Here is a 14,809-nt window from a genome sequence, read left to right on the forward strand (position 1 = left end):
AGGTTCCATGGGGGTACTTGGGGGTCCTGGGGCAGCTGAGTCAATGAATTTACTGAGGCACAGTGCCAATCCAAGATTTCTGGCTCTTGCTCTCCATCATTCCTTTGCATGTTGAGATTTCCCTCTCACATGCTCTCTTTTGTTAGTTTGCTGTTTTGTGCAGTGTGATGTTCTCACAGTGCCCAACCACACCCATAAACAAAACCTGAGTGCAATAGCACCCTCCCTACCTGCAATTCCTAGCAGCTGGTATTCAAAAGGCATACTGCCTGGAACATTGAAGGTAGACCCAAGCCATTCAGAGCCCCACTTCACTTTTAAAGCCATCATAGGCAGGGCCTGCTTTTAACTGGCCATTCCAGCCAGCCACTGAAAGGTCAATTTTACAACTTTTAGTTACAGGCACCTGAATGATCTCCGTGTCCCTTTCTCTCGCCGTTCCTTTTTCCCGTTTGGGCCGTTCAAGGTTATTTGACTATGTCTTGGCTTTTAGTCTCCTATATTCCTTAGAAAAGCTATAGGTGCTTTTAAAGAATTAATAATACCGTGCTAGCGAGGTTGCAAGAAATAATAATACTGTACTGTATAGTCAAGTTGCCAAGCAGCCCTACTCACGCCGATCAGTGATGCCATATACAACTAGCCAGTAGGGGGCGGCATTGTACTTCGCTCTACGTTAAAGGCTTTTCATTGGACATGCCGGGAAGCCGTGTCCAATGAAATAAAAGCTTAGGTCCTACCGTCTCTTCGGTGACCACAAATCACGTGGGTGGGGCCGAGCGTATAAAACTGCCTCGTTCCACCAATCGGAAGCAGCGTGGGCATCAGTGGGCGGCGCTATTGAGAGGTTTGGATTTGTGGCGGGCCCAAAATGGCGACTGAGGTGGCTGAGGTGGCGGGTACCGCTGACGGGGAGAAGGAAGCCGCCGCCGACGCTGCTGTTGCTGCTGCTGAGCCTCCGAGCAACCCCAGCCGGGAGCAGCTCCTGGACTACATCGTCGACGTTTCCTTGCGGAAGATTGTGGAAACGGGCAGGTAAGGCTTGGCGAAAGCGGGAGAAGGCAATTCTCGCGATAGTTGGCTTGGTGTTATGAGGAGGAGAAAGCCTCGCGAGATCTAGTGGGAAAGGTCCCACGAGAGTTGTTTGCGTGGAATTCGCTAACTCTTGAAGTTTGCTGGGGCTGATGGGAATTGTAGTCAGCCTGGAGGGAGCCTGGCTGTGGAAAGACGGAAGGATGCTCTGAGCAGAAAAGAGGCTGGGATGCGCTAAAGCAAAGTCGAGCAGAAAGCCTCTTCCAGCGCTCTTTGACTTATGTAAAAAAAAAAAACACAACAAAAACTGTTGCCATATCACTAGAATATATCAAAGCTGTTTACAACGGTAAAAATAAGATAAAGCATGAAATAAAAGCACAAACAGTTAAAAACAAAGACCAGTAACTCATTGTGGGTGGTGTACTCTCCACAGGCCTGGAGGAATAAAAAAGTTTTCAGCATTCATTTAAAAACCAGGCACAGAGGGCATCTCCCTGGAATGTTTTTGTTCACAGGATGAGGTACAACAGAAAGGTTAGTGTTAAATGAGTACAATGGCAACACAAACGATGTTGTCATGAGCTTAGATTAGTTTTTTAAGGGCTTGATAAACGCTATGGGGTAGGGTCTCCTTTAATGGAACTTCCATGGTCAGAGGTGATGCTGCTGTGTCAAACTTTTTTCTGTTAAAAGTCTGGAGTTGCCACCCAGTCCAATTCTCTTTTCTGGTGAAGAAGAAGTATAACATGAAAAATTACAAATATGGTCTGTGTTTTTGATTTAGAAAAATGGAAATGTTTTGAATATAAACACCGTAAATGTTTAAAACATATTAATTTATAATGTTGAATCATGCAACATCAACTATATCCTGCTTGGATAAACATGAAAATGAAAAGTTTACATGTTAGAAAATTAGGTATCTTTCTTGACTAAAATCCTATTTTAGCAGTGAAAAGGAAAGGAAGGAGAGGACAAAAAAGAGCAAGAATATATAGAAATGAGTTCTTGATTATGCATCCTAGTGCATAGATAATAGAAACAATGTGCAGGGTTTTTAAAATGTTAATGGCATTTTCTTTCTCTACCTATAGCTACCATAGGTTTGCGAAGTGTTACAGTCGTCTTTACAAAGTGCAACCTGAACTCACCAAGTGTGTTTACAATCAGTTTATTGCCCACCTGCAAACCTCATTTCGGGTAAGGGCCAAGGAAAAGCACAAAACCCTTCCTTATAGGTTCCAGTGCAGCCTGTAGTTCTTGTTTTTCAGAAAAGGGTGGAGATTTCTCATTTTAAATAAATAGTAAACCTGGAAGGACTGAACTCTTCATTCACCAGCTTGATGGTTCAGTCCTGCATATGTGATGTGACTAGACTGCAACATAGTAAATAGCAAATGATATTAACGTGAAAACAGGATGATTGTGAGTGTGCGAAGTCCAGTGAGACAATGGTAATGAAGTTCATATTCATACCACATTATCTGCTACAGGGAGGGAGACCTTGTTGTGAAAAGTTTTTAAACGTTATTGATGATTGCAAACCTCTTGCAGTCTTGGCCTTAGATATGTCAAAGGCCTTTTAATGTTTGAGGTGGGATTATTTGTTGGCTGTGCTTAAAAGGCTGCAATTTGTCCCTAATTTTTTAAGAATATTAAATCAAATCTCTTTCAAAGCTACAGCCACAACTAAAATAAATAGTTTGGATTCGGGTCCTGCGTGTGTGTCCAACGCATGAACCTTCGGCAGTACATCTCAGAGAGGCATCAGATGTTACAGGTGTAAAAATTAAACTCAATACTACATTCTCAGGTTATATGTAGAGATTGTGTGTCTTGGTTTTTTTGTGCAGGAGGAGATCCAGGACCTGAAGGAAGAAGGGAATCTAAGTGTGCTCTTTAAATCACTAGATGAACTTGTGGAAGAAGCAAAGAAAAGGAGTACCCCTGCATGGTAAGGCGTGACTCCCTTGGCATAAGAACTGCCTGGCTGGGTTGACTCTGAGGTCTGTCTTGTCAGGCAGCCTCTTTTCACAGCAGCCATTTAGATAGAGCTGGGAAGCAGAGGGAGAGGGCAACTTCACACACACACCCTCCGCCTTCAACCTTTGGTTGTTTGGGGTCTGGTAGATGGCTTCTACACACATTTCACACATGACAGCTAGAGGTCATGGAATTGTAGAGTTGGAAGTGACCCAAAGGGGTACCCTAACCCCATGCAGAGCATGAATCTCTAAACACAATCCCCCATCCAATTGAAAACCATACCATACCCTGCTTAGCTTTGCAAATGCACTAGCAATTTTACTGCTGCTTCACTGATGGGGACTGAGCAGCTAGGGACCTCCTACATGAAAAGCTAGGCTGCAGCCCCTTCTGTGATAAGGCACAGAGTACACCCGTGGCAGCACCAGTGTTTTGTCAGTACTTCTGCAGCAGTGTGCAGATGTTGCACATATCAACAGGCACATTCTAAAAGCTGGTAACTTCAATGCTTTCCTATATTGCCTGCCTCTAAGTTCATTCCTTGTTCCTGTAATGCAGACCGAGGGCCACTCCCCCTTCTGTGAAGCATTCGGGAGCCACGTGCCCACGCTGGGCAGGGCCAGAGCCAAAAGCATGAGGAGGAACAAATGTAAAGTTTACATTTGTCCAATAGGCTTGTTCTACTCACAGCACTTGAGAGGGATGGCAAGTGGGACTGGTGAGGCATGTGCCCTGAGGAGGGTCTCGAGGACCAGATAGTGAGTCCCATGAGGGAGGGGGCATATTTGGCCTCTGGGCCTGAGATTGCCCATCCCTCTTGTTAACGCCTTCATTGAATTCAGGCGTCCCAGTGGAATCCCAGAGGAAGACGTCCACAGTGCTGTTGTGCCGTACCTTCTGAAGCAGCGCAGATTCCTACAAAAGGCCATAAAAGAAAAGGAAGAGGCGAACTCGCGGTTGGCTGAAGCAGTGCTGGCTGGTCGGAAGAGAATTGCAGACCTGCAGGAGGAGATCAGAAAGAGCAAGGAAGAGTGGCAGGTAAGTGGAGCCTCGCAAGTAGCATGCCCATCTGTGCAGCAGGATAATTTGCCTGGGGGTGCATCAACAGCCTGGAAGGAGAAGAGAAATGTACCCTCCTCCCCACACTTGTCTTCAAACACTGATGAGAAACATTCAGTCAGGTGGAATCGTTGCTGAATGAATGTGGTGTTCTCAGTTGGCTTAATGGGCAAAAGAAGGAGCCAACCAAGACTTCTCCAGGAAAGGAGTCATAGAATTGAGTCCCACAACCTGAATTCTCTGACCAAAAATGCATTATCACACGTCCCTGCCAATTGTACCACTAAAGGCAATGGGACACAAAGTTAGGCCTGAGATGGGCGGCAGGTTCACAGGAGATGAGATGATCCTTTAAGAATCACAGTCCTGCACTATGTAGGGCAACTGTGGCAAGAGGAGTCTTCATGAGTAATCTCGTATACAGGAGTCATTCTCCAAATGCGGATCTTTTGTAACCAAAATAGTACCATCCACACATAAAGATGGAGGCAACTGGCTGATTTGGAGCAAATTTAGAAAGTTACAAATTTTCAGAAGGAAAAAGAAACCATAATGAGAACAGAGCATGCTCAGTGTGTCATGGAACACAGAATGATCGTGGGGAGGAGGAGGAAATGGGTGGAGTGGAGTGTCCTGGAAAAGGGCTTAGCTGGCTGGCTGGCTGGAAGACTGCACACTTACACACTGCAACATTTTGTTGTGGGTTTGCTTGTAAAAGCAGAATCTGGTCACAGCATTTTGTACCAGCTCAAGTTTTTGAACATTTAAAGGACCACCCTGCTGGGGAGGACCAAAGCCACAACAAAACTGCCCTCAGACCCTTCCCAGAACCTAGAAGGAAGCATTTTTACCCTGCTAAGGAGTCAAAAAGGATCCCTGAGAAGCTTACATAAGATCATTAAGAAGGCAGCCCTTGCCTGCGGACTTACAATCTAACAGAGGCAATACAAATGGGAAAGAGGTATGTTGAAAGACTGTTCTCGCTAGCATTTAATGATTTTTCCTTCTTCCCTTCCAGGCAGTTGCTCAAGAAGGTCAGCAGATCGTGAGCAGCCTTGATGAGCTTTAGCAAGGAAGCAAAGCCTTGCTGGCTCCTCACGAATGGAGCCTCAACTGAAAAGGTGCTTTGGAAGACTAGGATTCCCAGCCCAGGACTTGTATAGGCTCTGAGGTAGAACCAACAGGCCTCACAAGTCTGCTGCAGTGTGAGACTCACTGGTTTCCAATTCTTGCAGAGTGTTGCTTTCACAATCCTGCCGCTGGACTATTAAAAAAGTCTTTGCTAGACCTAGACTATATGACCACACCCTGGACTGTGCAAGCCGGGGGGGGGTCTTTTTGCAGCTGCTTGACCCTTCCTTTTCCCTTTGTCAAGGTGCATTTGAGCCCTTGAAATCCTCATCAGGAAACTGAGGCGGAGGTCACTTCCCACTGCAATATTCTCCCAGATTTTATTGCATCTCAGTGATTCTCTTTTCTTTCTGTAAGTTGCTTCCCTGCTTATGTTCCTACTTAACACTTCTCAAAAACTCGCATCTACATCTTGTCCACAATGAAGCTCAGCCACTGGTGAGTCAACGGTAAGGTTGCCACAAAACAGCCCATGTTCACAGCAGAATCATTGGGGTGTTTGGGGGTGACCTAAGCAGCAGCACCTCTTTCTTAGTTTGAAGGAAGCATACATTTGTTAATTACTGATGTATAAAGCAAGTACAACCAAACCTCTCCTATGAAATACTGTGTGTGTGTGTGTGTGTGTGTGTGTGTGTGTGCGCGTGCGCGCGCATGTAACTTTTGAAGCAGATTGAAACTGCATTAAAGTATTGCTACAATTTCTGCCGTGCATTTCTTCAACACAAATATTGCCATCTGCCCAAGCTGGAGTTGCAGTGAATTATGCAATATATTTCTGCTGTGACTGAGCTGAGTCTTCCCCGTCACTGAGTGGTGGGCAAGATGGGCCTTTAGCCTGATCCAGCTGGGCTTTGCTTAGGTTGAGTTGTAGCAGCAGTCAGAGTGCGTAGAAATCTGCTTTATGCGCCACCCATTTTCTTCTGGTGAAATTCTTGGTTGCTAGCCCCCTGCAATGCAAATGTGTTGGGTATGCTTTGGGCATGCTTTGCTTAAAGGTAAAGGGACCCCTGACCATTAGGTCCAGTCGCGAACAACTCTGGGGTTGCAGCACTCATCTCGCTTTATTGGCCGAGGGAGCCGGCGTACAGCTTCCGGGTCATGTGGCCAGCATGACTAAGCCGCTTCTGGCGAACCAGAGCAGCGCACGGAAACGCCATTTACCTTCCCGCCAGAGCGGTACCTATTTATCTACTTGCACTTTGACATGCTTTCGAACTGCTAGGTTGGCAGGAGCAGGGACCGATCAACGGGAGCTCACCCCGTCGTGGAGATTCAAACCACCGACCTACTGATCGGCAAGTCCTAGGCTCTGTGGTTTAACCCACAGCACCACCCACGTACCACTATGCTTTGCTTACCAATGGGCTAAAAGCAAGTCCCATTTGAATGTGTGCGTTAAATAGGACCCACAATGCACTGCAACAGGCAGGACTTCCGTGGCAGAACTGATCAGGTTTCTCAATAACACATCCATACAGAAAGGGTTTCCCGGAGCGATGGAATACCAGTCCCCTGAGGCTAGAGAACGAGGGTGTGTCTCTATTATACATGCCAGCATCTGCTCCCAATTAGATACAATGTTTGTGTTTGGATGTAAAGTCGACCCAGTTACCCATCTTTTTCTTGTATAAACATGGGTTCCTTGATTACACTGTAAATATAGAGCGGGATGCCAAGCAGTGCTTGTTGTTTGGCTTGCGCCACGTTCCCTGTGGCCAGCGTGGGATGTCTAGGAGAGGTCTTGGCTGCCTCGAGTCAGCCTCATCTTTTCCAGATGCAGTTCCAGGAGCCGGGGAGCAACTGGGAACTCAGGAACCAGCACGGAGGATGTGAGGAGTGCTGAAAACTTAAAAGTTTCCTGTAGAATGCCACAAACTTGGAGGCTTGTCATTGCAAACAAACTGCAGGGCAACCGGTTCACTGCTGGCTGGCATTTCATCTCATGCTGGCTTGTTTATAGTCAGGGCTCTTGGCTCCTCACTACTTCTAGAATTTTGCCTCCAGGCCAAGCATATTTGGCTCCAAAAGTAGCTGAATTTTGTGACACGTATACATTATGCAAGCATTAATATATTTTCCCTATAACTTGTATTTGCTAGTCAGGGGAAGGGGGATGGCAGCAGATTCCCCCCCCCCCCCGGCAACAATACCCAGTGATCCCTGACTTCTGAGATTTTAGCAAGGACATTTCCAGGGTCCATTCTAGCCATAATAACTAGAACACAGATGGGGAATTTGCAGTTCATATGATGCTGCTGGACTCCAACTCCCACCGTCCTCAACCAACATGCTGAATTGTCAGGGATGATACGAGTTGTAGTCACCAACATCTGGAGGGTTACAGACTCCCTGTGCCTGGTTTAGAAGCTTGATATTTAGAATTTGAGGCATCTGTTCTAAGCATAAGGTCTAGCTGTAAAATATTGAGGCGTAAGCAGAATGCAGTTCTTACCTCTCTGGGTGAGATGGGGGGACTATTGGGAAATCTTCTTAAGACAAGCTGCTGCTTCTTGGCTTCAATGCACCAGCAAAATCCTGTCTGCATTTCAGGGATAATACTGATCTTATGGGCCTCTTGAAATGCTTGTGGAATGTAGGAAGCATGCCATTTGTACATCCAGCTCATTATTGCAACGTCTCTTAAGAGTTCCCCGCAGGGCTCTCCTGGAGATGCCAGGAATTGAACCTGGAACCTTCTGCATGCAAAGCAGGTGCTCTGCCGCTAAGCTATGGCCCTTCCCATGGTGGGATGTGCAGTGTTTTCAGCATTCTGAAGCATTGCATAAATGCAAAAACTATTTATTTTTAGGAGATTAGAATTCCATGCTGTTTGCCCCATCCCAGTGTTGTGACTGCCTGGTTTTGGAGCAGAATAGGGGTGGCCTTTCACAGCCCCAAAGCAACATGAATCCAGTACAACGTGGCACCGGAGAGAGCCTGCTTTCTTGGCATGGTTCTCTTCCCATGCGTCTGCTAGCGATTTGTATCCAGGGCAAGTGAGGGCAGAATACCCCGTCCCATTTCCTCTCCCCAGATCTGGAGGCCATCCTGGGGCTTTGGAGCTCAGCAATGTGGCCTGCTGTGATCGGATGAGGGAAAAGAAAGAGCCAAGGGCAAATTAAATCTTTAGGTTTCTCTTTGGCCCTGAACACATCCGCATGGAAAGGAAAACCCCACAAATCTCTGCAGTTTGTGGGTAAATTACAGGCTTACAGGCTGTTTCCTCCTCTGCCCCTGGTTGCGAGTTGCTCTTGGCTCAGAGCCAGATCTCCTTTCTTTAGGGGCAGATTTCTTTAAGGGTGAGGCGCAGTCCTTACATGGAAAGGACTTCCGTGTCACAAAAAGAGCATTGAAAATGAAGATGACTGCCTGTGCGCCTATTTCCTAGGTCTGGTCTCTGCTTGCAAGCTGCTGTTATTGCCCCCTGACTTTGTGTAGGTAGCCCTCCTAAGCCAGCTCCTAGACCATCCAAATATCTTTCCCAGGCATTGAATGTGGTCCTCCAAGCATCTCTTTCCAGCCTCCTAGACTCCCCAGACCATGCCCATCACTTGCCCCTGCTCTACACTATCCTTAAGTGCTTTTTTTGCCTGGCTGGGATATGCTCTCAATGACTGCAGCCTCCTGTTGTCTCACCATCATTCCCTCACATCCACCCAGTGCTCTGCTGCCAAAATTATTGACCTCCTTGTTACTTCGATGATGCCATGCCCTCCCCATCCCTTATTTCCTTGCACTGGTTTTGTGTCTGCTCCTGGAACCTTTGGGACCCTCTGTGCCTCCCTATCTCTGTTTTTATTTCTAGAGAGGTCCCATCCTGTGACCCTCACTCATCTATTGCTGCCACCCTCTCTCATTGAAAATCCCTTGTTCCCTCAAATGACTCCACCCATTTCCTCTCACTGCCTCTTATGCCTGGAACTCCCTCCTGGAACATCTTTGTGTGACCACCTCCCTTATTTCCTTTCATAGCCCCTTCTCCAAATTTACCTTTTCCAGGAAGCCTTTGGATCATCCACACCTTGGTCCCTAACCCTTTGGCCAATCCAAAGTACATGCAATTGAAACAGCCACATATGCCTCCCCTGCTTACCTGTGTGCCTCCATTCTCCCCTTCCTCTGTTGGTTGTTTCTTGTGTCTGTTTTAGATTGTAAGCCTTTGGGGCATGGCCCTGACCTTCCTGTTATTTGTAAAGTTCCACGGTGCTATATCAATTAAGAAGAATAGAATCGGGTTATAGGAAGTTATGTGAATAGAAACATCCAAATGCTTCGGCACCATTTTACCTCCCAAACTAATTGCTTTTATCTGCCTTGCGACAGCCCTTAAAGATCATGAAGTAGAGATTAAGACAGTGAGAGTGGTATGTCTAAATCCACCTTCTGTGCAGTGCTCAGATTGCAGAGAGGAAGAGGGCCTCAAACCCACAAGCCCTACTTCGCCCAATTTTAGTGAAACCGTATCTCTAACCATATCTTGTAAAACCTACAGCTTAAGCAGGAGGCTGGCTTCACTGCCATTCACAAACTCTTAGTGAGTTCATAGCAGGGGCAAGATTCAGTCTGGGGACTTTCCTGATGCATTGCACTGTCTCTTAACCAAAAACCTTTTATGGGAATAATAATTGGAGGCATGTGAATTGATGACCAAAGCGACAGCTGAAGAGGAGCTTCGCTGCTTGCACCTGAGCTGCTGCAGCACACCAGGAGGTCAAATCTTCGATCCACACACTGCATTTAAAGCTTATTCAGCGTAAAACACACAGAAGCATAGAATTTTAGAGTTGGACAAGACCCTGAGGATCATCTAGTCCAACGCCCTGCAATTCAGGAATATGCAGCTGTCCCTTACTGGGATCAAACCTGCAACCTGGGCGCTATCAGCACTGCTTTCTAACCAACTGAGCTATCCAGGCTGACTTCCCACAAAGAATCCTGGGTTCTGTAGTTTATTATGGGTGCTAGAAATTGGTAACACTATGAGGAAGGAAACTACACTTCCCAGGATTATTTGGAGGGGAGTCATGTGCTTTAAATGTGTTTCGAATATGCTTTCCAATATATATTGCGTCCCCAGTCTGCTTTGATTTGAAACCTTTAGCCACCCAACAGCATGAAATCTAGGTAGCTGCCTTCCTTCTTGAGCTTTGGGTCCCCAAAACACCCCAACTCCCAGTGCTGCAAAAGCATCACAGCTTCCCAGTCTGACTGTGGCGTCCATCCTGCCCTGCCCCTTGCAGGCCAGTGAGCTTGCCTTCTCCAGATGATGTCCTTGCCCCCAAACCACAATTACTGCTTGGACTTGGCAGCCTTCCTGCCCAGCAGATGGGCTCCAAAATAGACCTGGCTTCCTGCCCCTTCTGAGGTTGGAGCGAGGAGGAAGGAGGAGGTCCTGTGGGCTGTCCCTCCTGCCAAGGGGGCTGGGGGGGGCTGGGGGCTGCCAGAACAGTATAAATCGGGAGCAGAGACCCAGGAAGGGCACTGCAAGAAGCAACTGGAGGAAGGAAGCAAGCAAGCATCTCCAGACCTTTAGAGAACATCTCCCCGCTAGCAAACAGCATCAATCAAGATGAACAAGTTGATTCTGGTGAGCTTCCTGGCAGTGGCCACGCTCTGCCTTTGCCAAGCAGGTAAGTGGCCAAACCATCTCTGGGTTATGATTCTCTATGTGGCCGCAGATGGGGTTGCAGGTGCCATCGAAGTCCAGTCTTCTCAATGCACCTAAAGGTAAAGGTAAAGGTACCCCTGCCCGTACGGGCCAGTCTTGACAGACTCTGGGGTTGTGCGCCCATCTCACTTAAGAGGCCAGGGGCCAGCGCTGTCCGGAGACACTTCCGGGTCACGTGGCCAGCGTGACATCGCTGCTCTGGCGAGCCAGAGCCGCACACGGAAACGCCATTTACCTTCCCGCTGGTAAGCGGTCCCTATTTATCTACTTGCACCCGGAGGTGCTTTCGAACTGCCAGGTTGGCAGGCGCTGGGACCGAGCAGCGGGAGCGCACCCCGCTGCAGGGATTCGAACTGCCAACCTTTCGATCGGCAAGTCCTAGGCGCTGAGGCTTTAACCCACAGCGCCACCTGCGTCCCCCTCAATGCACCTACATGTGAGCAAAGCTAAATATTTAGACGAGAAATCAGTTTTAAGATGGTGAGTATTTCCAGAGTGTGCCAGCTTTTTAAAGAAAAAGAATAACGGTCAGGACCCAGAGATGCCATCATCACTTCAGATTCATTTCTGCCTTCAAAGCTGACCCACCGTTTCTCTTCCCCCTCCATGCCAGTGGTGGTGTAGTGTTTAGAGTGTCAGACTAGAACCTGGGAGACCAGGGTTCAAATCCCCACTCAGCCATGAAGCCCCCTGGGTGACTTTAGGTCAGCCACCGTCTCTCAGCCTAACCTACCTCACAGGGTTGTTGGGCAGAAGTGTGTACATCACTTCAAGCTCTTTGGAGGAACGGTAGGGTATAAATAAAATAGATAAAGGTTACTATCATTCCTGACCCTTCCCTTGGCTGCAGTTTCAGCAGGCATTTCCTCTGTACTGACCAAGCTTATCTCGGTCTCAAGCATGACATTGTTACATTGAAAGCTGAAGTTCTTAGGAAGTGCTCAAGCCCAAACCGTGCCCTTGGGTGACAGGCATTACCACCGTTCCCTGATGCCTCACTTGGCCAAGGGGCAAGTAGCCTTTTGCTCACAGCAGTTGCCCTTCTCCTTTTCCAGATGACTCTGCCCCCTCCAACAGTGCCAACGACTCACCCAGCTCTGAAGGTCAGTTTATCTCCACTTTTATTCCTTTCTTGCTTTTTTATTTTTAGATAATTGCTTCAAAAAGACTTATATCTGTAGAAGTGACCTAGGTTTGCAAACCTGTAAAATTTGAGGGGGGTGAGGGGGGATAGAGGGAAGGCGGGAGAGCTGTAGCTGAGTGGTGATGTGTTTTGCATACAGAAGGTCTCAGGTTCAATTGCCCACATCTTCAACTAGAGCTGGGTGGGAGAAGGCTATCAAAAGCCCTGGAGAGCCACTGCTTATCAGTGTAGACCAGAGCTTTCCAAACTGTGTGTCGCGACACGTTAATGTGTCGGCTGCAGTGTGTCGCACAAACACTCCCCGCACTCCTTCCAGGGCTGGAAAGGGGTTAGTTTAACCTCAATTTTGCTAGTAAAACTGAATTACTCTGTCGTGAAATGTTGCATATCCAAAAAGTGTGTCCCCAACTTGAAAAGTCTGGATAGCTCTGGTGTAGACAATACTGAGCTAGATGGACCACAGCAGCTTCTTATGTTTCTAAAAGTATGGAAATCTCTCTTTTCCCTTTCTGTTCCACAATGAGGGCTAGAATCATGTTGCTTTTAAAAATGAAAACGGAGACTGTCAGGATCCTTGGTTTTGCTCCTGAGCCACAAGCCCTACTGATGGCAGGGAGGAGGCAGTGCTGTTGATAAAATATGCGACTTTTCCTCTTGCAGCTTTTGTCTCCAGGCGCGTCAGTGCTCAAGTAGTGAAGAGACACAAGAGGAACTATGACAGGTAAAGATAAATGCGCAACTTGTCATGAGCTAGAAATCTGGGGTGGGGGTGGGCCTCCTAGTGCCTTTGAGAATGCCTCCAGGAGGTCCCAAACATTGGATGGAGGAGAATAGTTACTCAGGTAATGTCAGCACAGGGCTCTGTAAAGCAGCTGTTACTCTCTCTGCTGCAAGGATTGGCTGGATGCGTCAAATGTGCATTCCAGTGTGATGGAGAAACAGAACCCAGGGGAAGAGTATGCATATGAAGAGGTGGGACTATGCAGATTGGAGGGGAGGACTAAATGGTGGGAAATGGAACAAGGGGTAGATTTAGCTCCTATCCCTACAGTGTCTGCTCACCTTGCAGCTCTTTGCTTTCTCTGACACAATTGTTCCTATTCACTCCTCGGGGGGGGGGGGAGTGTAACTTTGCAATTAATCCAAAATCTTCAGCCCCTGCCCTGGCATCTAGTGGAGGTGAAGAAATTTATTTCCATTGGTGCTTAAAAGTGGACCTACTTTCTGAAAAAAAGCTGTTTTTTGAAATGCGCACTTCTTCAAATTTTGTAATGCAGTCCTCCAGCCAATTAGTTAGTGAATTAATTTCATTAATTTGAATTTATCGGCTGCTTGCTTTTAAGGGGGGGACCCTCAAAGCAGCTTACCTAACAAATAAAAACAATAAAATTACCAATAAAAATAGTCAAATCCAGCTATTCAAAACAATGTAAAATCTATGATAAGCTAAAAAAACAGATTAAAAGACATGTCAGTGTTCTACATATCTGGAGAGGCTTGCCCGAAGAAAAATGTTTGTAGCAGGCACTGAAGAGAGTGCAGTGGAGGTACCTGTCTGAAGTAAAAAAAGGCAGGGAGTTCCAGAGTGCAGTGTAATGTGTACAAAATGCATATACTAGGGTAAAAGTGTGCATAATCATTACGCTAGGTTTTTGCAAATGTTTTGCAAAAATGTATACTGGGCAAAATTAGGAGAAATTTTACAATGAACGTTGAAGATTTTTAATGGGGATTTTTGCATTAAGAAATGTGTATCTTGCTAAGTTAAAGTTTTGTATACGTGGATATCCTTTGGCATACTGAGAACATTTTGATATAGCCCAAAATAGCTGCTAAATGCTCCAACCATGGCTGTTGCTCCCTGGCAGGTTCTACAACGCCCGTGCTGCCCCAACCCCAGACCCCCTTGAGCCTCTGCGAGAGGTTTGTGAGCTGAACCCCGACTGCGACGAGCTGGCTGACAGCATCGGCTTCCAAGAAGCTTACAGGAAATTCTATGGGCCAGTATAGAGACCCTGCTCAAATTCCGCCCAGTGTGTGGGACAGAAAAGAGGAGAGTCCCGCTCAGAGACCAGCGTCTGGGGGGAGGGATCTACTCGCTTTGGCGCTACGCAGTCCTTGTCTCTTAAGATCCACAGCAGGATCCATGCCTTGAAATACCCTGAGCAGATACGGCTTGTAACTACTGTGCCTTTGCTTTCTGGTTGCCTCTGTAATATGCTTGCTTAAAAATTGGTGTTCTATGAAGAAAATATTAAATAATTTAAAAACATAAGCACACTTCTTTTCTTTCACTGAGCTATGTACATGATATGCTTTTTTGGTGCTACGTGGTGCTGTCCTATGTGGTTCTGTAGCTTTCCCTAACCTGGTGAGCTGCAGAATTTTGGAATACAACTCCCAACAGCCCCAGCACTGTACCCTGGGGCTGATGGGAGCTGAGGTGCAAAACTTCTGCAGGCCCTAAGTTTGGGGGAAGTTGTATGCTGAACTGAGATATTCTGGTGGTGGTAATCTTTGGATGAGAGTTGGAGGAGGCTGCCACTGGCTGACTTGGTTACATAGATCTTAAATAAGGGCATAAATACAGCCTGAGCATAGGATGGAGAGGCTCACAGCATCTGCATTCCCATTTATTTTGTTTCCCCACTGGGTTCCCAGGGAAGCCCCAAATCACAGATTTGGGTCCAGCACAGAGCAGACATGCCTCTGTGTGTGCAGCTTCCAGGATCAGCCAAAACTCACCCAAACACAGCCCTGCTTTGCCTATTGTTCTGTCCTTG

General features: G+C 47.0%; 2 protein-coding genes and 1 long non-coding RNA gene across 3 annotated transcripts; 2 read left to right on the plus strand and 1 right to left on the minus strand.

Moving 5' to 3' along the window:
- Nucleotides 1–840: 840 nt before the first annotated feature.
- PMF1 (polyamine modulated factor 1) lies at nucleotides 841–5,912 on the plus strand. Its single transcript, XM_081892856.1, has 5 exons — nucleotides 841–1,035; nucleotides 2,130–2,235; nucleotides 2,889–2,989; nucleotides 3,864–4,059; nucleotides 5,099–5,912. The coding sequence occupies exons 1-5, from the start codon at nucleotides 872–874 to the stop codon at nucleotides 5,147–5,149; spliced, it is 618 nt and encodes a 205-aa protein (XP_081748982.1). The 5' UTR covers nucleotides 841–871; the 3' UTR covers nucleotides 5,150–5,912.
- Nucleotides 5,414–10,548, minus strand: LOC309359334. The gene is made up of 2 exons (XR_014163818.1): nucleotides 6,552–10,548; nucleotides 5,414–6,186 (listed from the first exon to the last, which is right to left on the minus strand). It is a non-coding gene; the product is annotated as an uncharacterized lncRNA (long non-coding RNA).
- Nucleotides 10,549–10,660: 112 nt separating this feature from the next.
- Nucleotides 10,661–14,301, plus strand: BGLAP (bone gamma-carboxyglutamate protein). Its single transcript, XM_081892857.1, has 4 exons — nucleotides 10,661–10,844; nucleotides 11,938–11,985; nucleotides 12,687–12,747; nucleotides 13,895–14,301. The coding sequence occupies exons 1-4, from the start codon at nucleotides 10,784–10,786 to the stop codon at nucleotides 14,034–14,036; spliced, it is 312 nt and encodes a 103-aa protein (XP_081748983.1). The 5' UTR covers nucleotides 10,661–10,783; the 3' UTR covers nucleotides 14,037–14,301.
- The last annotated feature ends 508 nt before the right edge of the window (nucleotides 14,302–14,809 follow it).

The sequence above is a fragment of the Podarcis melisellensis genome (assembly GCF_964234715.1).
Source record: "Podarcis melisellensis genome assembly, chromosome: 16".
In the NCBI taxonomy this organism is placed as follows: domain Eukaryota; kingdom Metazoa; phylum Chordata; class Lepidosauria; order Squamata; family Lacertidae; genus Podarcis; species Podarcis melisellensis.